Source organism: Chanodichthys erythropterus, chromosome 21 (assembly GCF_024489055.1).
Source record: "Chanodichthys erythropterus isolate Z2021 chromosome 21, ASM2448905v1, whole genome shotgun sequence".
Lineage (NCBI taxonomy): Eukaryota > Metazoa > Chordata > Actinopteri > Cypriniformes > Xenocyprididae > Chanodichthys > Chanodichthys erythropterus.
In genome coordinates this window covers 9,883,986-9,910,033 of record NC_090241.1, presented here as the reverse complement: position 1 = coordinate 9,910,033, position 26,048 = coordinate 9,883,986, and the positions used below count along the sequence as shown (strand labels likewise).

At 35.3% G+C, this 26,048-nt stretch overlaps 1 protein-coding gene across 3 annotated transcripts in view; it reads left to right on the top strand.

The window, feature by feature from the left end:
* sema5bb (sema domain, seven thrombospondin repeats (type 1 and type 1-like), transmembrane domain (TM) and short cytoplasmic domain, (semaphorin) 5Bb) overlaps positions 1–26,048 on the top strand; it is a 79,901-nt gene that overhangs the window by 20,876 nt on the left and 32,977 nt on the right. The window contains exons 2-5 of one of the 3 annotated variants that reach the window (XM_067373113.1): positions 1,762–1,835; positions 13,122–13,351; positions 17,569–17,668; positions 18,120–18,165. In XM_067373113.1, coding sequence (XP_067229214.1) covers positions 13,168–13,351; positions 17,569–17,668; positions 18,120–18,165 — 330 coding nt within the window. In that variant the 5' untranslated portion in view covers positions 1,762–1,835; positions 13,122–13,167. Of the gene's footprint in view, positions 1–1,761; positions 1,836–7,839; positions 7,961–13,121; positions 13,352–17,568; positions 17,669–18,119; positions 18,166–26,048 lie in introns of those variants that run through there. The other 2 variants (XM_067373114.1, XM_067373115.1) reach the window with 2 other exon arrangements.

Here is a 26,048-nt window from a genome sequence, read left to right as displayed (position 1 = left end):
CTAATTTCAGTCTGCTGAATTAAGCGACTCAGTTGAATGGAGCTACAAATGAATGGATGAATGAGTGGGTGAATTGGATGATCTCGAGAGAAAGTCATACAAAAGTTGAATTCAAAATCAACCGCCCCATTGCGTATTGTGTTTTTGTGTGTGACGGGGGCCTGGAGATGGAGGGAAAAGGAATAATGACAAGAGGGGAATGAACATGTTTCTTGATCTCTTTTCACCTATTATCACTGTGAAATGTCAAATTTGTATTGATTGAAAAGAAAATTATGGGATGTCGTTGGGGGAGGGGTGTTGTTGCCACAGAAACTAGACCACTGCTTCTCAAAGTGCTGTTCTCAGCAAATGAGTAAGCAAAGGTTTCATATTGAATTGTCCCAAAAAGACACTGAAGTCACACTTAAAAATGCCTGAATCTACCTGCATTAAATGACAAAATATCTAACCAAATGACATTTATTTTAAAGAAAAAAAGCACACTTATTAAGCAGAACATTTCACTGACATTTTGTTAAGTCTTAAGTGATAAAACAGTGGAGCTTAGGAAAGATGGCATATGTAATTTGACATGCATGAAAATGAGCTGTGAAGGATAGACATACAGTCTGTTCAATGGGTCGTAATTGTATTGTTTTGAGGTTTTAGGATAAGTATAGACATAGTTATAGTGTTTTATTGACTTGATTAAAACTTCTGTAAATGACAGCCTTGTTTTTATTCATGTTAAATTATGTAAATAAATATGGCATCTAAGATTGATATATTAAGGCTGTCAAAAATGTACTAATTATTCACAATGATTTTTGCTGGCCATATAAAAATAATTCAGGATTCTGAATTGTCATGATGGGTGAAAAGAAATTAATACTTTTATTCAGCAAGGACTCATTAAGTTGATAAAAAGTGACAGTACAGACATTTATCAAATATTCCTATTTCAAATAAATGCTATTTTTTTTAAACTTCCAATTCAGTAAAGAATACAGCTTTGCATCACTAAATTGCATTTCAAAAAATATATTCAAATAGAAAACAGCTGTTTTAAATTGTAGTAATATTTCGCAATGTTAGTTTTTACTGTATTTTTTGACATAAAAAAATCTTGCAGACCCCAAAATTTTGAACAGTAGTGTATATATTTTATAAGCAAAATTAAATAAGATTAATGTTAATTAAGACAAGAAGTATGACACTTGTGAAATTTTAGTGGATCTTTTTGATCTATAAACATTACCTGTTTACTCAACTAGGACACCTGTGTGAACTTGAGGAGTCTTAATCATGTGTGCTTGGTGGTTTTTAGTCAGTGTTTTTGGTAATTTTTAGTGGATTTATGAAAAAAAAAAAAACTAGCATTTGAGCACAGATGTTACTTGCTTTCTTATTTTGTATCAAATGCAGAGGCATCCCGACTTTTTTAAGTGTAGCATCAGTGTCCAAATACTTACTGAGGCTGATGTACACATCTAAGGTGCACCAGCCTCAGTTTGGGAACAGTTCGAGGAATTTTAACCCTTTCTTTCCCTGCATCTGCTCGTTACAGATGCTGCACACACATACGTCCTCGTGCACAGCCGCCATGCCCCCAGCAGCCTCCCTCCATTGAGAAAGTTAACAGTTTGTTTTTCACAGGGCTGAATGCTTCACTGCACACATTACTGAAGCCCCTTCATCTCCCCCCTTTACTCTGGACGCAGCCCGTCCGTGAGAGGCTGACTAAAATTATTTCTCTCTCTCTCTCTGTCTTTCTGTAAGGATTCTGTTAAACAGATCTGAAGTCTATCGGATGCGCTCCTCTGGAATGAGCCCTTGCTGACACCTTACTCCTGGTGAGTACACTCTTTTTTTCCTCCCCCTCATCTGTCCATTCGTGGACAAAACTATCCACTTCCTGTGAATCTTTTCATCTTGTTGCAATGTGCTTTTCCTTCTTCTTTTTGTCCTGGAAGCAATTTTGCCCACATGTCTTCCCTCCCCTCGTGTCCTCCCGTATCTTTTCCAATTTCTTCCTCTCTCCGTACTCCATCCCGTCTTCCGTCTCTCTCTCTGTCTCTGTCCCCTCCCTCTCTCCGTGTCTTTGTTGAGGTATTCTGATAAACAGTTTGGCCGTCATCTCCAGACCTCCCCCATTGTGTGTCCAATTCTCTTTGTTCTCTCAGCCTGTGGCGCTGGCCTGAGTGTGTGTTTGTGATTGACCACTTCAAGTGTGTCTGTGTTTGCCTGAATAGATCGAGCTGCTATGCAAGAATTTATCCGTATTGTCCATAGTGTCACTGCATTTTGATTCTTTTTGTGTCTGTCTGTCTGTCTCCCCTCTTCTGTCTTTTTCAGTTCAGTTAAATTTAATTTCAGTTAATTAGATTTTCTTGTCGTTTCAGTCTATTTTGTCATTTCTGTCTCCTTGTTCTGTTTATTTCAGATCAGTTCTTTTCTTTTACTTGGTCTTTTTTCATTTCTGTGTAATTAAATTAGTCTTTGTTGTCATGACAGTTCATTTTGTTGTTCTGTTCCATCTGTGTCTCCATATTCTCTCTCAACTCATTTTAAATCAATTTCATTTTAAGTCAATTTAATTCATTTTTGCTTTTAAGCGTACTAAAGTTTTTAATTAATAAGTTTGTGTTCAGCAAAATGTTTTTTAAAGAAATTAAATTAATTAAATTGATTAAAAGTGTCAGTAAAGACATTTATAATGTTACAAAAGATTTCTATTTCAAATAAATGCTGTTTTTTTTGTTTTTTTTTTTACTTTCTGTTCGGGAAAGAATCCTGAAAAAAATGCATCATGGTTTCCACAAAAATAAGAAGTAGCACAACTGTTTTTAACATTGATAATAATCAGAAATGTTTCTTGAGCAGCAAATCAACATATTAGAATGATTTCTGAAGCAATGAGAATGATGCTGAAAATTCAGCTTTGATAACAGGAATAAATTACATTTTAAAATATATTAAAATAGAAAACAGGTATTTTAATTTGTAATAATATTTCACAATATTACTGTTTTTACTGATTTTGATCAAATAAATGCCGACCCCAATCTTTTGAACAATTGTGCATATATACTTTTTTATATAAATTTAAATGTATAACAATATATAATAATTTTTTACAGCATTTATTAATCTGGGTTGATTTATAATTTTTTTAATTACTCTTTAATGTTTATAATTTATAAATTCTTCAAGGGCAATTCATGTGGTTCATTAATGATAACAGATGTGGAAATTAACATTAAACAAGTTTATTAAATGCTGTAAAAGTGTTATGTTTATTGTTGGATTAAACTGACTATTGCATTAACTAACATGTATTAAAGTAGTTTTTTTGAAAGAGTTTGGAAATTCATCTTTTATTTGAAAGGTCTATGAACTGCTTTATAAATATAAATACGTGGCTGTAGGATTTATTTCATAATTTGCAAAAAGAAAACTTAAACAACCATGATAATAAAAAATTAATGGATCTGCAAGTTCCAAGTTCATGTCGTCCATTATTCAGGTGTACAACGATTCAGGAACAAATATGCAAATATCATACAGCTGTAAGCTGATTTTGTTTCAAGCTTCTGACGTTATTTAAACCTTCTTTTTCCCTTTTATATCTGTTTAGTACACAGAATTATTAAAATCGTTGCTTCTGTCACAAATCTGATGTTGTTAAATGGCACAAAGAGAATGAGAGATGGGCAGAGAAAGGGAGAATGAGAGAATGAGTGAAACGTGAATGGCGTGAGGATGGACACAATAAAAAGGCCGGTCTTGTTGCCGTGCTGTTTAAGATTCTGCCTGGTGTCGGGTCCGTGGTCAGGGCTGAGTGAAAGTGCTCAGCTTTGGCGGATGACCACGTGCTCGCTCAGACCGCCTGTAAAGCTCAACGGACTTCATTCACGTGCTAAAGAGCCTCTGCTTTGGCAGATAGTTGGCCGGTCTCACAGAGAAGGCTTTCACGCAGAGACAGTGAAGGAGTGGAAGGTTTGGGGGAAAAAAATGGCAAACAAGGACACATCTGAGAAGGCAAACACTTTCAGAGATACAACAAATATCCGTGGAACGGCTTCATTCTAACTGCTAATTTACAGCTCGGGTCATTCTCACTGTACGTCTATCTCAGGTTGGCGTTGGCTCTTTGCCGTCAGTGGTTGCTGGCCTGTCTTAGTGTCCTAACTAGGGTAGTGCACGGACCTCCAGCTGCGTGAATGCGAATACAGTTCATTTGGGGTCTCTTTTTGGGGATAAAGGTTTCGGTTGTGTGACCCTTTTCAGCGCTTAGAAGAAATGGTGGGGTGGCTTGATGGTGGCTGGGCTCCCATGAGCAAAAACTGCATGTTCTCTGTAGGCGATGTCAAAGAGCATGTTTGTTGAAGAGTTTATTTATTTTTTTATCTTTTTTTTCTAGCTAGGGAAATTAACTTCAATTGGATGCACTCTGCAAATGATGAATTTTAAGTCTAGCGCATCTGCAAGAACACTGAAGGCAGTTTCTTGTTTTCTGTCATGTTGATGACACTATACACAAGTAATCACAGACTACTGACTTCATTCATGAAATGCAAACAGAACAAATTTCTTATGGAAATTGTTGCACGTGTTGAATGTGACATTTACGTAAGCATGGTTTGAAAGGTGATTTATACAAAAAAATTGTGCATGCATTTCATGAATGAGGCTGTAGAGGCATTGGTCGTCATTCTCCTAACAACATGCAAACAAACATCATGGTCTTGCAGTTGTTTTAAAAGAGACAATTTTTAATTTCATATAGACAATTTTTCCCCTGCTAGTCCTTTTTTGCCATTCTCTCACATCTCCTCTTGTAGACTTATTGTCTGTATCTTTGCGCAAACTTTATTTTGCGCAAAATTGATTTAAATTTGAACAGTGTACTGTGTTAACATGAAGAAATTTTCAGTATTGATTTTTCGCAGGTGTTTTGACCATATTTTGAATTGTGCATTGCATTGTGATGTGTTTTAGGTTTAAATGAAATTAATTAAATGAATGGATTACGTCCTGACAGAAAATTACCAGTAACGTTTCACTTTCTGTTCCATTTCCATTTTTCAGCAGATTTTTTAGCCTCACAGTGTAAATTAGGCCAATTTTGATTTCATGTTGACTTTAAATCAATGAATAATCAAATTAGGAGCAGATAGTTATCATATTAAATAAAAGATTATGAAAACAAACAGTTTTTTTTCTTTGGAATAATGTGTGCCAAAGGGCTGTCAAATTAAAATTCGAATTTCAAATATTTGACGAATTTGAAATAAAAATCCACATTCGAATGCAAAGAATTCAGGCAGACAAGATGATGTACGACACTACGTCATGATGACGTAGGAGTTGTTGCATTTCAATGTTTTTGTTAGTTTATCCAGTTGAACCCACTTAATGAAGCGCTGCTGCATTGTTCATTCAAAACATTGCGAAAATAGAGATGAGAACAGATGCGGAGAAGATCTTGGTTATGTCAAAAACGTAACCAAGCTGTTCACACAGAACACATTTTCTGTGCTGCTTTTCCGTTGTTTTCTATGTAAACAAATGCTAGACGGACATCTTTGACCATTGCTCTTGCATCTCGCAACAGAGAGTCGCATGTTTAGAAAGCCATGTAAAGTTAAAAGAAGTTTAACTTTTAAAAAAACGTTTAAAATGACCCAAAATTTCCCCCATTCCACTGTAAATGCTGTTTTGTTCATAATTGTTTATGCAATTTTATGCAACTTATATATTTTTTTAAACGTTAACATTAATATTTTGCTCACTTTCTTGTGGCCTCAGGAGACAAGCCGAAATTATGCCTTTTAAAATCAAATATAATTTGAAAATTTGTAATATTTAAGAATAAATTTTGAATTTAGTTTTTCAGCCATTTTGACAGCCCTAACCATTCACAGTTATTGCAGGAATTAAATAGGGTCCAATTTGATTTCATATGGACTTTAATTAGCTTAATCAACTAGACTTTCTTGTTCAGCCAAAAAGGTAATGTGAACAGCTCAGTTGTTTTGTAACATCTGTACTAAACTGACTGGACTGTCTTGACTTTCCTGAGTTCACCTTGAAATGCTTCCTGCAGTCACAGCAGCTCATTATCACTTTCTTGTCTCTCCTTTATAACTTCCCTCCCTCTTGCTTTTTTTTTCCTGACAGAGGATAATTAAAGAAGAATAGAGTCTAAACCCTCTGTATCAGCATCCTGATGCTGCAGTGGTTGTAAAGTAGTGACACAGTGAGACAGAGTTTATCTGAGACCATCTATTGTGGATTAGCATTAATCCTTGTGTTTATTCTAGATTGTTTACACAGGTCAGTCATGGATTAGATGTCTTTCAGTAATGTGCTTGAGCAAAGCATCTGTGATCACAATCTGACTTTTTTGGCAGAATTTTCATTCAACGCCCTTTATATTTGCACTCTCACTCATTGTCCTTGTTACACGTGAAACTTAATATCCAAGGAATTCTGTTGTTTATACATTGCATAATCTAAGAGTGTTGAAGGAATGTACCGGGTTGAGTACAACTTTTATTAACAGCATCTGTGGTCTGCTTTTGATTGCCACATAATTTTCGATTTGTCCCTCAGTTTGTCAAAACAAATGTTGCGTTTAAGTCACTTACAATGGAAGTCTGTAAGGCAAAGCAGGGTTTAAAAACAGAAATATGAAAGCTTGTATTTTCTTTTAAAGAACTTTAAAGATTCTGTTAAAGAATCTGTTTAAAAATGTGTGTTAGCTGTAATATCTAAATCACATCTAAAGTCTTCTAGTGAGACTACTTTTCTAGGCAGATGAATGTCTAGTTATTATGCATTACTGGTGTAACTTTTGTTCAAAAAGTTTGCTCCATTTAGTACTTTGTGGATAGTTGTACTACTTTTCAAAAGTCTGGGGTCAGAAAGTTTTTTTTTTTTAAAGAAATTAATACTTTTATTGAGCAAAGACACATTAAACTGATCGATAGTGACTGTAAAGACATTTGCTGTGTTAAAAAAAAGATTTCTATTTCAGATAAATGCTGTTCTTTTGAACTTTCTATTCATCAAAGAATCCTGAAAATAAAATATATCATGGTTCCAAACAAAACTATTAAGCAGCACAACTGTTTTCAACATTGATAATAATAATAAGAAAGGTTTCAGATCAGTATATTAGAATTTCTGAAGGATCTCTGAAAATTCAGCTTTGCGTCACAGGAATAAATTACATTTTACAATAAATTCAAATAGAAAACAGTTATTTTAAATTGTAACAGTATTTCACAATATTACTGTTTTTACTGATTTTTTTTTAAATGAAATAAATGCAGCTTTGGTAAGCATATTAGACTTCTTTAAAAAACATTAATAAACACTAAAATTAACTAATTATTAAGGTTTGGATAATTTTCCAACAAACAAAATGTAAAAATAAAATGTTTTCAAATGCATGAAAAGTTTTTATTCATGTCATTGGTTGCTATTTCTGATCTTACAAACAATTAGTCTTATATCAGTACTTTCAATACAGTGTATATTTTAAAATATATTTGTAAATGCATTACTATATACACACGTTTTGTCCCTTCATACAAACAGAGAACTCAAGTTTACTTTCTGTGGTAATTGACAACATGCTTAAGTTGTATTGACCGGAACATTGCTTAAAAAAATATTTGGCTCTTTTTACACATAAATCTCATTAGGACACACACGCACAAACACCATAGAGGTCATTTTGCACTCACGTCCTGAACTTTAAACCATGTCTTACGACACTGCTTTAGAGGGAACCATGGGAGTCCAGGGTAGGAACTGCCAGTGCAGTTTGTAATTCCACATAAAGGCCTTTAAATCTCTTAGTCTGGATTAGACTGGGCTGACGAGACGACAACACATTACTGCAGAGACCTCCAGGATGCCAAATACCTACTGCCCTGACAATCACAACCTCTTTTTCTGCATAAAGGTTAAGTCATTTTGAGTTTCCCATTAGATATTAAATAAATTCTTTGATCATACAGAACCTACATGTGGGAGAACAGAAGTGAGAGGAGAGCAGAAACTGAGGTGGGAAAGCATTGGGAACATGAAAGTACAGTCCATCTTATAAGTTTTATAAGACTCTAAGAATCTAATACTGCCTTTTTCAGAAAATGAAAAGAATATTTGAACTATTTGAAATTGTTCAGTTCATTTTTTGGACAACTGAATATAACCTGAAGACATGAGTTTTAGCAAAAACCTTTTACTTACTGTATATGTAAAACATTTCATAATTTCCATATTCATTTAGAATCAAATGTAATTATGTTAAAAAAGTTTGGGGTTGGTAATGTTTTGAAAGAAGTTTCTTATGCTTGTTAAAGCTGCATTTATTTGATCAAAAATACAGTAAAAAATGAAATATATTATTACAGTTTTCTATTTGAATGTATTTTAAAATGCAATTTATTCCTGTGATCAAAGCTGAATTTTAAGTTGTGCTGTTTTATATTTTTGTGGAAACAGTGATATATTTTTTCATGATTTTTTGATGAAGTGAAAAAAAACCCGTAATCATTAGAAATAGAAATCTTTTGCAGCATTACAAATCTCTTAACTGTCACTTTTGATCAATGTAATGCAGCCTTGCTGAAAAAATTATTAATTTCTTAAAAAAAAAAATCTTACTGGCCCCAAACTGTTTAACGGTAGTTTATGCATTTATGGAACAGACAGAAAGTATTTCGACAAAACCTGAGTAGAAGTGAAACCTCATTTCGGTTAGTTCATTATCTAATGTTCTTTTAAATCAATGATTGATTTAGTGGGTTTTGTAGTACTTTGCAGAGGCAAGAAACAAACTGCTTCTAAACCAGGTGTTACCTCATGCAATGTCGCAATGTTGTGTGGAAACAACACGGGGACATTTGACATGGGCCTGAAAAATTGAGGTACCCTTGTGAATTACCAATAAACATCTTTAAATATCTGGAGTAACTTGAGTAACACACATTGTTTGAATTGTTCACTTAGTCTAATCTAGTTAGAAGAGTTGTCAGTTCATTATTAACCTGTTCTGACCCCAAGGATATCTGTGTGTGATTGGTGCTTGTGTGTGCATTTGTGTCTGTCATCCATCTTTGACCTTATTTATTCATCTTGTTCTTTCATATCTCCTCTTTTAACACAAAAGGAATTGGCCCAGACGGGCCATCAGTGGCCCACCTAGTCTGCCCATTGTATGACCCGGGCCTCCCCTTTGGTGCATTTGTCACTGCCATTATGGCTTTCATGGGTCTCCATCTCTCTCTGTCATCCCTCCATCTCTATGGCCTCTGATGAGTCTGAGAAGGTGGGCATGAATAGGGTGAATGTGAGAGTGCTGAGGGGTATTAAGGGGGATTTGGGGGATTGAGGGTCTTTTGCTATTGAGGTACATTAGACATGGTCGGTGATGAAGTGTCTGCCGCACAGCGTCACGCTCTCGGAGCCAAGAATAAGAGCCTGGAACCTGCTGCCAGAGAATTTCACAGAAAACTCAACAGATTTCCAAAGAATTCAAATACTCAACATTCACAAAATTCTACACTCCCACCCCCCTCCACTTGCTGTGTGTTTTTCCTTATTAACTAGATTTTGAGAGTTTTGAATAAATGTTTTATTTTTTATTCCACTAATAGAGTCATCAAGTGGAACTGCAAAAAAAAAAAAAAAAAAAAAGGTTTCCCAAACACTTCTATTGATCAGACTTACTCATAGCCCTGCTATAAATTAAACAATTCTATTGTTTAATTTATAGCAGGCTATTCATGGCTTATTTATACATATTATTATTACATATTAAATTGCTATAAGAACGTACTTTAACCCAGAAAAAATTACACAAATCAGCTTATTAAATAAAATATGAAATGTAAATATTTTTTACTCATCTTTGATATCAGTTTCTGCTAAAAATGGAACTTTTCAGCTGAAAGTTTTTTCAGAATATTTTATTACTATTTTTTGGGACATGGTATGAATAATTTTTTTTCCGCCTTCTAATAATAACATTTTGATAGAGTTATGAATAAAAGCTGTTTGCATAATATAAAATTGTAAATTTTATTATTTATATACTATTATGGTATTTATTTATATTTTTAATTAGCTTTTATTCTTAAATTTCAGTTTTTTTTATTTTAGCTTAAAATATTTTCAATGTGATTTTGTCATTATTATTATTATTATTATTATTACTATTTAACTATTTCTTTTTCACTTTAATTTTTATTTCAGTTTTAGTTTTAGTAATTGTTGAACTTAAACTTATTTCAGTTGCCAAGGAAACATATATTTAAAAGTCTTTTTTTAATTAAATTTTATTTCAGCTTTTTATCAGTTAACTTAAGTGATCTTTAATAGTTTTTATTTTAGTCAATTATAATATCACTGTTTCAGTTACCAGTAGTACTCTTCTTAGCTCCAGTGAACACTGTTTGCCATATTTAAATCATTCTATAGAATTCTGTATACAGAATTCAACAATTTTTCCAAATATACTATAGTATACCCTGATGTTCTTTGACTTACCTTGGAATATTATGTAAATACCATGGTACATAAATATGGTAATCTTTCAGTACCATGGTACATACACAAGAAAAAAACTAATGTGAGAATTGCAACATTAATTAAAGCTACAAGCAGCGATGAAAGGGCCCTCGCACCCGGGCTCACCGGCACCTGTTGGCCTTAGGAAAACAGCGAACAGTGGGCGACATGCATGTGAGCAAGTAAATACAGGACAATTATGGCAAAATCATGTAAAAGTGCCACATTTCCTGCTGCCAACAGGTGGCGCTATAGCTAACTGAATATAGTCATATAGATGTCTTTAGGCCAGGACTCTTATCACTCATGTGAAGTTTGGAGCAGATCAGACATAGTATGCCTGAGTTACAACAGCTTCCTCTTTCATGGCGAAACATCAGACTTTGTCAGTCACCACGGACACGCCCTTCAACAAAAACTCAAGATCTTTGATATTTAACATCTCAAAGGCCTTAAGATTAGACTGGCCAAATATTATGTGCTTCTGGTTTAATCTCTATGAGGAGTTGATCACAGTGTAAAACATGTAATTTCTTGTTGCCCCCAGGTGGCGCTATGACTGTAACTGAATATTGTCATATAAATGTCTTCAGGTCAGGACTCTAATAAAACTTGTGAAGTTTGGGGCAGATCAGACATTGTATGCCCGAGTTACAACATCTTCCTGTTTCATGGCGAAACATCGAACTTTGTCAGGCCGCCACGGACACGCCCTTCAGCGAAAACTCTAGATCTTCGCAATTTAACGTCACAAAGGCCTTTAGATTAGACTGACCAAATATGATGTTGATCTGATTAAAGCTCTAGGAGGAGTTCGTTAAAGTACAACATGTGGAAATGGCAAAAACTGCCAAATTTTTGCAGAGAAAATTCAAAATATCTGACTTCCTGTTGGGTTTACAAACTTTGCACCCTGGGGCTTTTTTGTAGGTATTGGGCTGTTACATCTGTCTACCGAATTTCATAACTGTACGTGAAATGTAGCACGAAGGGCACTTAATTGAAATTTTGTAGGTGGCGCTATCGAGCCATTTTGCCACACCTAATTCTGAAACCCATATCAGATGTAAATTTTCACCACTTCTGACGCTTGTGCAAAGTTTCATGAGTTTTTGATAATGTTTAGGCCTTCAAAAATGCGATTCATTTTGGAGAAGAAGAATAATTGGCTGAGCAATTCCAATAGGGTCCTCACAGCATCGGTGCTCGGGCCCTAAATATGTGGCAGTCATCTTTTTGATAGAGGCATCAGCTGCTAAGAAGAAGTACAACTTGATTTACAGTGTTATTGATCATAATCTTGACAAAAAAACACTCTAAAGTAGTGTTTTTGTATACTGGAAAACTGCTTTTTTGGGGGTATATTCAAGATGATCCCGTGTGGACAGAGTCAGACTACTCTTAAAGGGACTGTTTTATCAAAGCATATGAGTATTTCCATTTGATACTATCTTATGGTATCAAGTTTAAGTGAATCAGTACAAAAGTGTGAAAAATGTGCTTGGTTACAGGACATCCTACCACCTCTCTAGTCTCTACAAAGTGGGTAATGTTTGGTGTTTGTGTGTGTAAAACCAAGACAGATGCTGCAGTGGTTTCTCTATGACGCATCAGGAAGTGTATGTCTAAGTGTGATTGAGCATGTGTTTGTGCATATGTGTATGTGTTTACTAGGGCACTAACAGGGAAGTTTATGTTAAAGTCAAGCTGTGTGTGCATATATTCTTAGCTTATGTAAGTTCTCAGATGAGTGTTTACACGTCGGGTTTACCCGAGCCTCATGCGCTATCAAACACCTAATGGAAAAATTAACTGGGTGAACTGTTTTAAGCTCTGAGGAGATCACCACAGAGACCCATTGATTTCTATGACAGGCTGAAAATATATCAAAATCCCTTCCTCAACTTCTAATTAAACTTTTAATGATCTGCTGCTCCATCATCCACAGGCTGACAACTATAGCAAAATCAATGTTGTATTTTAGAATAACGTTATGTTGGAACTGCTGCAGGTCTTGGAAGAGGTCCAGTCGTTTACACTGATGAGAGATGGAGGTTAATTAGATTAAAAATAGCAAGATGTACACCATCTAACACATCAGGAGAAGACGAAGCCGCCTCACTGCTGTTCTGTTTTCTTTCTGTTCTTGCAGTTTTTTTGGTTTATTTAGTTGATTCTTCAGTCTGTTATCTGTATTTTCATCATTTACTCTTCCATATGCAATTCCAAACCCATTTTACTTTCTTCCCTGTAATGCAAAAGGAACAATTTTGAAGAATTAGGCCTGTTCACAACAATAACTATAATGAAAAAGATCTAAACATTTTTCTAAATGTTAAAGAATAGCAGAGTCCACACCACAACTATAATGATAACAGACAGCCAATCAGAATTCATCCTTCTTTAAAGAGCTTATGCATTTAAAGCAGTAGACAAAAAACTGCAGTGCATGCTTAGAATAAACACAACAATATCGCCCACTCAAAATTCCAAATTTTTCCAAGATTCTAATTTTAACAACATGATGATTTTGTCATCTCTCCACATGTCAGGACCCTCTCACTTTTCCTAAGTGCGGGAGTGGTTGTTGCGGTAACCATGACAGCATTGCCATTCTGGGCCGGACCACTGTCCTTCGCTGGACTCGTCGTCTTCCGCTTCCTCTCTCTGCCTCTTGTCACATCACAGATGCCATCACTCCCAGCGACCTCTGACCTGGAGCCTGTGCCCCCTCTGCCTGAAGAGTGCCGGAGAAAAATGCACCCTGTTACCTCCTACACAGGTGGGTGTAAAATACCACGCTCTCTCCTGCCCTTTCCATCTCTTGCATTTGAAGCCAAAGGTCAAAACGATAAGCTTTTGAATGATTTTTTCCCTAAAAATGTCAGTGTCGAGCTTGTAAAAACTGTTCGTGAAACTCGCATAGCCGAACGTCCACATTGCAGCTAGACCAGAAGAGACCATGTAACTGAAACTGGAGACAGTATAAGGAGGATAAAAACAGAAAAATGATTGGGAGAAATCCCATTGCTCAATTTGGCAGCTGAAACAAAAAAAGATTTCGGTTTCAAATAAATGCTGTTCTTTTGAACTTTCTATTCATCCAAGAATCCTGAAAAACAAAGAGAATCACAGTTTCCACAAAAATTTTAAGCAGCACAACTGTTTTCAACATTGATAATAATAAGAAATGTTTTTGAGCACCAAATCAGCATATTAGAATGATTTCTGAAGAATCAGTTATTTTGAATTGTAATATTTCACAATATTACTGTTTTTACTGTATTTTTGATAAAGTAAATGCGATAGTAAATAGTAAATGATGGTGAGCATAAGAGATTTCTTTCATAAACATTAAAAAAATCTTACTGACCCCAAACTTTTGAATGGTTGTGTAACTTGATTTGGACTAAAGAAGTTTAATCTTTCTACATTCAATCTAGTACGTGATGTATTAGCGTGAAAGTGAATGCCAATATGCCCTCCAAGTGAGCCGATTTGCCTTGCTTCATTTCTTAAAAACGTGCACTTTGACTCTTGGAAAGTGCGTAAAGCCAATCAATCAGATTAGATCTGTCTGTTTTGAGAAAAATCTCTTTTGTATGGATTTTACATCAGTCCCTTCATTAATGGCCTGTTGGCGATCCAGGGTATGTTTTCATCTGAGACCAGTTAACTGCCAGCAGTCTTCTTTTAATCATATGTTGCCCAGATGTTAAAGGTTAACGCAGCTGTGTGTACTATCAGGAGTATGTTCACACACCCTGCAGTTTCTAATATCACACACTAATTGGCACAGTCTGCCCTTTTAATATGCAAGTGTTTGCGTTCGTATTGTCTTATAATTCCTCCATTACACAAGCATTAGCAAATTGCACTAGTAGCTGATGTACTATTAAAGACATTTTTTGCCCATAGAGAAAGATTCAGGGGTATTTATTTTTCAAGTGAGAGACAGTGAGGGTGTAGTCGTCTGTTTCTGGGTGATAACGGCTTTGATTTACAGCAAAGCTCGCTTCAGCACTGTTTGGAGAACTAATAGGCTCCATATACAATGTTTCTTCTCTTCATCCTGTCTGAACATTTCATCATTAGTCACTGTTTTCACTTACAGTGGCTGCTAATAAGTATTTAGACACTTAAGTCACCTTTTGCTAATTTCTGATTCAAGCCTGGTATTTTTTCAGGTTTCTTTGATGAATAAAAAGTTTAAAAAGAACAGCATTTATTTAAAATAGAAATCTTTTGAAACAATACACTACCATTCAAAAGTTTGGGGTAAGTAATTCTTTAAAAGTGACAGTAAAGACTTATATTGTTAGAAATGATTTCTATTTTAAATAAATGCTGTTCTTTTTAACCTTTTATGCATCAATGAATCCGGAAAAAAGTATCGCAGGTTCCAAAAAATATTAAGCAGCACTGTTTCCAACATTGACAATAACTGAGTATCAAATCAGCATATTAGAATGATTTCTGAAGGATCTTGTGACACTGAAAATTCAGCTTTGCATCACAGAAATAAATTATATATTAAAGCATATTAAAATAGAAAACCATTATTTTAAATTTTAATAATATTTTACAATATAACTGATTGTTCTGTATTTTTGATCAAATAAATGCAGACATTAGAAATAGTAATGTTTCCAAACTTTTGAGCAGTACTGTATATCGTACAGTCAGACATGCAGGTCTTGCATGGTCTGTCTTGGCTTTTACTTAAGATTTCACCATTCTCATAATAACATACAATCTGGCAAACAGAAAAAGAAGTCTGAAAGTGAAGACCGCCCCCATCCCTTTAACTCTTTCCCCAAAAGACACGTAAGCCAAGCTGTTGTCAACAAACCTGAATGCATGAACTGAACTTCAGATAGAGAGCATTTCTAATTGGTTAAATGTTCTGATTGGCAAATAAGCACCTTTGGACCTTTAAGTGTCCAAATACTTTTTAGGCTCCCTGTATCTTCTCCTTTATAAGCAACACAGCAGCATTGTCATCACTGATGTTTATTGAAGTCAAAATGTTTGACAGTGCACATACAAATCACTAAAATTATTTTATGCAGTGTATTATTTTGAAAAGAAGTAGCGTGAAAGTAGTGTATCCAGATGTTTCATTTTTTGTGAAGGTTGTACAAGTTTTGCAAGTTTTACAAGAATTTGCCAGCTATTCCTTCCTGCCTTTCTGTATGTGGGTTGTGTTGTTCTCTCGGATGTGGCTGATGTTGTGACTGGCCGTCTGGTTTCATAAGCATCACACCTCATTAATGGTCCAGTGTGTGTGGTTTGGACTCCCAACCCATGCTTTCCCTTGTCTCTCCCAATGTTTCTCTAGGACAACATATATTAAGTATCTTCACACTTACAGCTGGAGTTCACCAGGTTGCCAGCAGCTGTTTCTGCCTCTGAATGTACGAAAAACATTGTTGGTGGGCTGTGTAACTTGCCATAGTTTTTAAAAATCTGATCATACACTACCGTCCAAAAGTCAGGGCCGGTAAGATTATTTTTTGTTTCTAAGGAAAATAATACTTTTGTTAAGCAATGATGCATTAAATTGATCAAAAGTAGCAGGAAATACATTTATTAATGTTACAAAAGATTTCTATTTCAAATAATGCTGCTCTTTTTAACTTTCTATTCATCAAAGAATCCCGTAATGTCCATGGTTTTAACAAAAATATTAAAGGTGCAGTATGTAATAATTCTGTCCGCTAGAAGCCTATTCAAAACAAAGGTGTAGCTTGATGACGCCAAGTTTGAGAGCGGAATCTTGGGATATGTGGTCTCCACTTTGTGGTGGCTTGTGTTGATAAATGGCATGCAATTAATTTTAAAACGTATTGTATGATGGAGAAAATTCTGTGTTACTGTTACTAAAAATAAAGCGGCATATGATTATTTATGCTATGTTAGCTACTTGACAAAATAATTTTTTGCGAGTACCATGCTTTACCATGCCTCAGAGAAAAACTCTAAGAAAATTAGATTTAAACAATAAGACTAAACAATCAAAACAGTTGTTCCCTTGTCTATTAAAATATGTAATATATTAAAGCGTCTTTGGTGTTTCCATGGTTTCTACAAAATAAAACTGGAAACCGATGGTTAACGCGGGTATGACGCAATTGACAGTCCTCACATGTCCCGGAGCCTTGGTTAAAATTACAATTTTCTCATGATTTACAAATAGGTGGAAACATTTGGGATATTGTAAGTACTCAAGTGAACAAAATATATAACACTGGCCTAGTGGTTTTTGGATATTTTACTGCAAAAATATTACATATTGCACCTTTAAGCAACAATGTTCATCCAGCAATGTTGATCCAATGTTTTCAACATCGAAAACAATAAGAAATGTTTCTTAAAAACAAAATCAACATATTAGAATATTAGACTGGAGTGATGATGTTGAAAATTCAGCTTTGATCACAGGAATAAATTACATTTTACAATATATTCACATAGAAAACAGTTATTTTAAAGTTTAATAATATTAAACAATATCACCATTTTTACTGTATTTTTAATAAAATAATTGCAGTTTTGGTGAGCATAAGAGACTTCAAAAACGTTAAACAGTCTTACCGACCCCAAACTTTTCAATGATAGTATTATTGTACAGTAGATTTCGGTAACAAAGATGTCATTCTGTCACATTATGCAAGGAAAATTGCATCAGTGGATAATGCATCTTATCATGAACAAGATTATTAATGCATGAATCAAACTCACTTAAAATCTTGACAGTTACTGTCATACAGAACAGTGCTATTGCTCACAGCAACATGAAGAGTAAATGCTGATAGTCGCCACATCATCATTTGCATAGAGTTTACTTGTGGGATTTTTCTAATTTTGTGGGATTAGTGTTGTACATGTTCTCCAACTTCTGCCTAAACAGTGGAAAACAGCAGCTAAACAACAGATCAAACGTCCAAGCTCACAGCTAACTGTCTAAATGTCACCTGTGGCTCTTTTCCGCCGTAGCTTTGAGCCCGTGGCTGTCCTCTTTCTCTCTGCCTGGAATAAATGACTACTCACCGCTCGCACTCGACCTCACCAGAAACCAGCTGATAGTGGGAGCCAGGTAACACACACACACACACACACACACACACACACACACACACACACACACACACACACACACACACACACACACACACACACACACACACACACACACACACACAAACGTTTGTTTTTGTGAATTGTGAGGACGTTCCATAGCCGTAATGGTTTTTATACTGTACAAACCGTATTTTCTATCCCCCTACACTACCCCTACTCCTAAACCTACCCATCACGGGAAACTGCACATTTTTACTTTCTCACCAAAACTCATTCTGTATAATTTATAAGCCTTTTGAAAAATGGGGACATGGGGTAGTGTCCTCATAAGTCACCCTCTCCTTGTAATACCTATATCATACCCATGTCATTATACAAATTTGTGTCCTACTATGTCACAAACACACACACACACACACAAGCCCAATTGAGCCTGTCAAACCTAAAGTATCTTTTTCTCTGTGTAGGAATCATCTCTTCCGGTTGAGTTTGAGCAACGTCTCTCTCCTGCAGGTAGTACTTTCTCTTTCTCTTCATTCTCCTTCCCATCTGTCCATTCAATCATCTTGACGTCTCTAGAAATGCAGAACCAGCACTGTCCATTTAATTCATCCAATGCCAGACACGCACAGACTCAGTCTTTTAATATGATTGCCCACATGTTCAAAAGTGCTGACGCACAGAAGCTGAAATATCAAACACACACACACACACACCTTCAGTAGCATGTTATTGTGCAGATGTTTGAGAAGCATTGACTTCCAAGACAGCTGCATCATGTTCAACGTCCTGAATTGACCTCCTCTCCTCTGAATCTGAATTTATACATCAAAAATGATTTATTGTTATTATTTTATTTTATTTTGTTCTTAATAGAATAATTAATAATAAAATAGGGTAGAAAATGTTTAGGATCAGGGTAATAATCTATTCCTTTTAATTTTATTTTTATTTTTTTATTTGAGTATTTTTTGGGCTCTGTACTCTTATGTTTGTCTGCTGCTACAGGCTGTCTGCGTTTGAGACGAGAAGCTGCCAGTAGACAGCAATCTCATATGGGAGTGGGTCCAAATTGGCGTTGTTCTTCTTGAAGGATATTCAAGACCACTGCTGCACTTACTGTGTGGTGGGAGCGCTGAGATTGTGTTGTGCTTGCGTGACATGCCTGTTGAAAGCTTTGAGCGGTTGTGTGATATTTAAGAGTGACTTTGCTGGTGTTTGTTGAAGACCCTGCTGGTGAACTCTATAAACATTCACCGTAACCCTGAGAGGGGGTGACGCCCTGGAGGAAGATCTCACAAGAATCTGTCAGAATCCAGTGATTTAGGGTGACCTCTTGATCCTGTGTCCACAAGAGTGACCCACAGTCACTCGAGCAAACACACACTCAAACACACGGCAGTATGACAAGTCCTGTCTGTTCTGAAAAAAATCATTCAGAATGTATGTATTTCACATACATTTAAGGAAAATTGTCATATCATGTTGATCCATAAAAAAAAACAGCATATTTAATTCCTCCATCATAGGGCTGGACGATATGGCCAAAATTTATATCACGATATAATTCTAAATTTCGGTCGATACGATATAATTCCGATATCGATATGAACTATATAATAGCCTCAGAAAAACTGCCAAGAACGGCCACAATGGATGTCTGTACCGCACCGAAACCGTGACCCTAAAAATAGGACTACTGTCAAATAAAAATAAAGAAAATAAGAACAAACAATCAAACTACAAGCAACATCACAAATAAGTACAATAAAGCAAATATTCAAATAAAATAAACAGTGCTTTTCAGGTTTTTCAGGTATGTAACAGTAGTTTTCAGGTACAGAAAATGGATAAAGTAATCAAATATAAAATAACACTGCATATTATCTTTACTGTATATAAGATGAATCATTATTGAAGTTACAAAAACTATTCAGTCAAGAGCAGTGAGTGATTTCTTTGTTATTTGATTTAACATTAAAAACAGGCAGCAGGAATAGTTTTTTTTTCCCTTTAAGACAACCAGTACATATACTGTTACACATGCGCTGTCTTTCTCGACTGTTATACGTTCACTTAAGACATAACTGACTATGTTTGCTAGGATACTCGACAAGACGGGCATGTTGACATCATTTTTTGTATGAATGTGGCCGTCGAAGCGCAAGACTTGAAAGAGAACTCAGTATTTGCGCGCTGTCTGAAATAAGCGTGTGCGCGCTTCGGATGAGCGCACACAAATCTTCTCATAGCGCGTGCAAGTTCTCTTTCGCGACTTATTCTTGAAGGTTTAAATCAGCAAGGCTCAAATGAGTTTAGTTTAAACACAGATAGCAATGTGTGCTGTTCAGGTCTCACCTGCGTTCGCGCGCTATCAACACCCGGGTGATGACGGCGTAAATGACTGGACATGAGAGCACACGGTACTAACGTTAGCTGTTTACAGTTTACAAAGAGTGACTGTTCTGTCCACGCTTTTTGATTATCGTCGTTTTGCGCATCCATCGACTGAAACATACATTATCTGAACTCTTGTCTGTTTTCCACGTTACTATTTTAAACAAACCATATTAACCAATAGATACGCTGATGGCAGCGTGTCTCTGTGGTGTACGTCATCACGCAAATAGCCAATCTTGTTCTGCTCTTTCTAACCGCTGCGCCTCAAGTCAATGAGAAATGCTGTAATGTATATCGAAATACCGGAAATGTGTTTAAAAATCATATCACCGTTATCGAAAAGAATTATATCGCGATATATATTGATATTGAATTATTGTCCAGCCCTACTCCATCATGAACAAATGTCATTTCCAGCTCATCTCAAATCATCATTCATTATGCAAATTACATTTTAAAAACATTTTCTAAATAAAAAGGCACAATCGCTTGCTAAGATAAGTTCATAATCAACATTTTATGTATCCTAAACTTACACATTAAATGGCAAAAATACAGCTTGAATGGAAATGACAAAATATATTTAAAATGCTGACAAAAATGTTGTAATTTTGCTTAAAATTGATAAACAATTTCAATACTTTTTGAGTGAAAATTATTTATTTCATTTTTTTATTTATATTATTTATTATTTTATTTTATTTATTCAAAATTCACCACGCTGGGAGATTTAAAGTGCCTGAAGTAATACCTATAAACAAATTAGAAAAGTCTAATAATATGAAGATCACTGCTTAAAGTAGAAGTTTAGAGAAGCAGCTGTATTAAAAATGTAATTGCACCATTAGCATCACCAAATTGAGTTTCAAAAATAATTACTTTTTAAACAGATTTTCTGAAAACCCGCACTGTATTCCAGTAGTCAAACATACAAAACACCAAACTAACCATTGGCTTCTCCAGACATTGGACGTCACTCCACGTCAATATATATGAAATATATGATAACAATATGATGTTGTGGAAAGTTACAAAGTACAAGTTACAAAGAATTACGTTACAATATTGCGGTAATCCCCTAAAAAGTTAACTAATTGCATTACTTAGTTACTTTTTATGGAAAGTAATGTTACATTACTTTTGTGTTATTTTTTTACCTGGGCTGGGCTTAACAACAAAAAAAAGTTATATTTTTGGCAAATGTAAAGGCCCTTTAACACTAAGGGCCAGATTTACTAACAGCTTCTGCCAGTGCAAACCCTCTTTTACCATTAAAAAAATACTGTCAGAATTTATTAACACGCTGCAAAGGCATGGACAGGGTTATTTTTGCCACTGACTTTATTGCATATGCATAGGAGTTTCCCTTTCAGACACAAAATTTATGGGAGGAGGGTATTTAAACGAATCATGCAAGGGGATTTACTAAGGTTTGCGCTAGTCAATTTACTTGTATTTGCGGCATTATTAAAAGGCTGAAGGAAATGCAAATTCACGCCTGTTGGGCGCAGCTCAAACAAACCTTCCAGCTCTGCTGCCATTCTAGATTCCAGAAGAATAGGATGCATGAGAAAAATGTTCAATGCTCTTGCTTTAGCAATAAAAACAAAAATGAAACTCAAATGTGATGTTTAACTAAAGTCATTTTTGCTTATTAGTATGTTTGAATTAGATCGTCAACAGTCAGCAGCAAAGACATTGGTTAATAAAGTGAGATTAAATTCATAAAGTATATTTGTGTTATTTAACATATTTAATTATTGCAGGTTTGTGTTATATTCTGAGTTTCCATTTCACTGTTTTTATTCATTCTGATGAATACTAATGTGTTTTTGTGCAACTGAGAGGAGTAAATGCATGCTCACATTTAGTCTAGAACTACAATATCCATGTTCAGTCTGACTATGTAACTCATGTTACATTGTTGTAATGTTACATGTTGTAATGCATTACTCCCATCACTGATGATAAGATGTTTGGATCTGTTGGATCTCATGTCAATGATTTATTATATCTCACTCGATATCTTTCTGGTGTAATGATGGTTTTGCGTCAGCCACTTCACTGTTGAGAGGAACAGATCTCAGAGAGAGATAGAAAGGGCAGATAAAAGTGTTTTAGCTGAGGTCAAATGATTGTGCCTGGTAGGGAAGACAAGGATGAGAAGATTTTGAGTGTTTTGGAGAAAAAACACAACCCCCTCAACATCCAGAGGTGACTCAAGTCTGACCCCTCAAGATCTTTTCAGGGTGAATCCTATACCCTTCAAATGAAAACGTCTTTCACGTGACTGACTGCAGAGACATGGTTAGATTGATTGCTGAACCCTTGCACTCTCTCTCTTTGTTTCTCTCTTTCCCCTAAACAGCAAGAATGAAATATAGTCTGCAAAAGTCATACGAACAGATGCAGTCTGTCAGAAGATGTGTAATCAGTTTCTTTGTAGATGGGTTTGTGCTCATCAGAACGCCTGGTGCTTTTCAAGAGTGTGGAAGCACAGATGTCACTTATCAAATATGTACTTCAACCTCTTTTTTTAGTGTATGCAATGGTGCTTTTAAAATTTCTCAAACTACCACAAAACAGTGAAAGCACTATAAGGAAAATAATTCATCATGCTCAGAAATGCATTTTTAAAATATTTACAAATGGCAATAGGAACAAAATTATAACCGTAAAACCAAATTACTTCCATCAACTGTGTGTCTGTCTCTGAGCGCTCTATGTACAGTGTTGTTTTTTTTACATTTCAAACTGTCAGTCAAGTATATCACCTCAGTTATTGCCCATTTGCTGCTAAATTGTAATTGCCAACAAATTAAACTCTCGCTGTTGTAATGGGGCTCTTTATCGTAATGATTCTGGGAATTTTACTTTTTCGTAATTCCCTTTTTTTCACTTCTCATTGGACTCTCATTAGTGTAATAGAGTAATTCTTATATATTAAGGTAAAAATGACTATAATACAATGATATTTTCACAGATACTTAACAATTTAAATAATATCCCATTTTTTTCACTTTGCATTAATGATACCTTTACCTTTTGTCATATAGCAAAGGTTTTTATCCAAAGAAAATGAGAATGAGTTTTTTTTTTATTTTTTTAAGAATTGGGATGAAGCTTAATTTTCATGGAAATAATGTAAAATAGACTTTTTTGTTCTTAAAAAATATATTTTCATATTGTGTCTTCTGCTTTCCAAGGCTGAATTTATTTGTTCAAAAATACTGTAAAAACAGTAATATTGTAAAACTGTTACAGTTTAAAATAACTGTTTTTCTCTTTGAATATATTGTAAAATGTAATTACTTCCTGTGATGAAAAGCTGAATTTGCAACATCCTGGCTTCAGTGTCACATGATCCTTCAGAAATCGTTCTAATATTATGTTGAAAACATTTATTATTATGTTGAAAACAGTTGTGCTGTTTAGTATTTTTGTGAAAACCATTAAATGTTTTTCCTATGCTGAAAAGAAAGTTCAAAAGAACAGCATTTATTTGAAATCTTTTGTAATATTATAAATGTCTTTAATGTCATATTTGATCAATTTAATCCAGCATTCTTGCTGAATAAAAGTATTCAGGGTTTTTTAGCAACAAAAAAAGTCTTACTGACCCAAAACTTTTGAACTCTAGTGTATATTTTGATTTTGGGATTAAGTTTGACTCGGTTCACCTTAATGTGTGAAAGTGTGAGTTAAATAATTTAGATCTGGCTTTGATTATCTTGGTCATAAAACTTCCCCCGGTAGAGACGTTAATCTGTGAAGAGCTGTTTTATCTGTGACCACTCGTCTAACTCTATTCAGGATCTACTAGGATCCTCACAATTCTTCAGTAAGGGTCACAACCAATACAAAACCTTCGTTATTATTTCATTCTATAGTGTCTGCGTGTGTGCGCATGTGTGTGATACTCTGGTCTACATCATTATTTTTGAGGCAATGACAACACAGATAAACATGACAAAGCAGCCTGTGAAAGGAGAGGGAGGGACAAAGAACAAAAGAGAGGAAGAACGTCTAAAACCAGTGAAAAAACACATTCAAGGGTTTTCATTTTAGATAAGAGAACGAATGTGGTTAGGACAAACCGTCCAGTGTTCCCTAATTAAATGTCACACAATTGTTCTTTCACACATGTGCCTTGCCATAGAGTCATATTGTGTATATTTGCAGTGAAACTTTCCATCTTCCATCTTTTTGTCTTCTGTTATTGTGTTTTGTACCCTCTTCACATTAAGGAAATAAGCTGAACGAATGGAAGAGCTTCCCATGACTCGATATCTTTCATAGATTTACTGCATTAAGAGGACATTCTGGTATTCTGCTTCCTTAAATGTAAATCAGAGCCATAATAACAGGAGCGGTTTGGATTTGTTGTCATGGCTGTTTAAAGGTAAAAGGAATGTTGATAGTTCCACTTTAATGAGCTTGTTTGTTCAGACAGTTTTAAATGAACTGGTTCAAGTAAGCAATTTACGAATTTTCGAATTTACGAATTCAGTAAACAGTAGTCCCTGTGTGACCTTTTACAATTTTTACAATGAAATAAATATTTAAATGCAGTTGTTTATCACTGTGTTTATCATTCCAACATGTCACCCACATCACAGTTTTACTCACGAGTGATGAATGTTTTGTAAGCTGATTCATTCAAAACATTTTCTGATTTGCACAGGAAAGCTTTTAAATATCAAGGTATTTCTTGTACATCTACATGCAAACACAAGCTGCTCTGCTGTCTTAACAAGACCGTACATGCTGAAGTTGCTCTCTACAGCTGTTAATGTGCTGAGTCCAGTTCTGTCTGGCTCTAAGTGGCTGTGGTTACAATGTGAGTTGTTTCTGTAACATTGCTGCAAAGTACTAATGCAGAAATCGCCAAGCATTCCGCCATGTTAAAGTGCTGTTTTGTCAGTTAAAGGTACAATATGTAAAATCTTTGCAGTAAAATATCCAAAAACCACTAGGCTAGTGTTATATATTTTGTCCAGCTGATTACAAACAATATCCCTAATGTTTTTAACTACTTGTAAATCATGAGAAAAATTCCCATTCTAAACAGTGACACGGGGCAGTGCAGTCGCCTGTCAATGACATCAGTTACCTTTGTTACCGCCTTTACTGACGTAGAAACCACATGACAACAGTGCCGTGGACAAATGCGGAAGTAGTGTCTAGCGTCCAGCAAACCACTAGCTTGCTTCAAGCAGTTCCTTATTTACTTCTTGCACGTTTTATGGTGGATTGTGTTACTTATTTATGGAACATAATTACTGTTTACCATCTGCCGCTGGTTCTGTCGACAAGGACAGCTCCCGTAAACTCATAACCGGAAAAGCGGAAGCGGCGCCGACGACTGTGTCATAATAAAAGTCCCGCTGCTCATGAGGCGTGTGTTGATCAATCGCTCCAGCTCCTCGTTCAGCTCCCGCAACACTCGGTCCTGCTCTGCTTCATACTACAGTAACATTAATAATCGCATCCACGAACATGAGTTCTTCCAGACTCCAATCCCTATTCTTTTGCACCGTCCGTTGAGATGGAGACCACATGTCCCAAGTTTCCGCTCTAAAACTTGGCGTCATCAAACTACGCCTTTGTTTTGAATAGGCTTCTAGCGACCTCTAGCGGAAAAAAATATCACAAATTGTACCTTTTAAAGCAGGGATTCCAGAACAGTTTTGTCAGCTGGTTACTTGAAGTAACCATGAGATTATTCAATAACACTTTTGCATTTTCATGCTGGGGTTATTATACACTGTAAAAAAAAATCCCAGTAAAATTTACGGTAAAAAACGGCAGCTGTGGTTGCCAGAACTTTACTGTAAAAAATACAGTAGCAACGTAAAAAAATATCTGTTAAATTTACGGTAAAATAATGTATTTCATTAACTGATATAATGTTAATTTACCAACCTAATGAAGTACTAATATCTGTTTTGTACCTTTATAATACACTGACAGTCACCAAACACAGTCACATGATG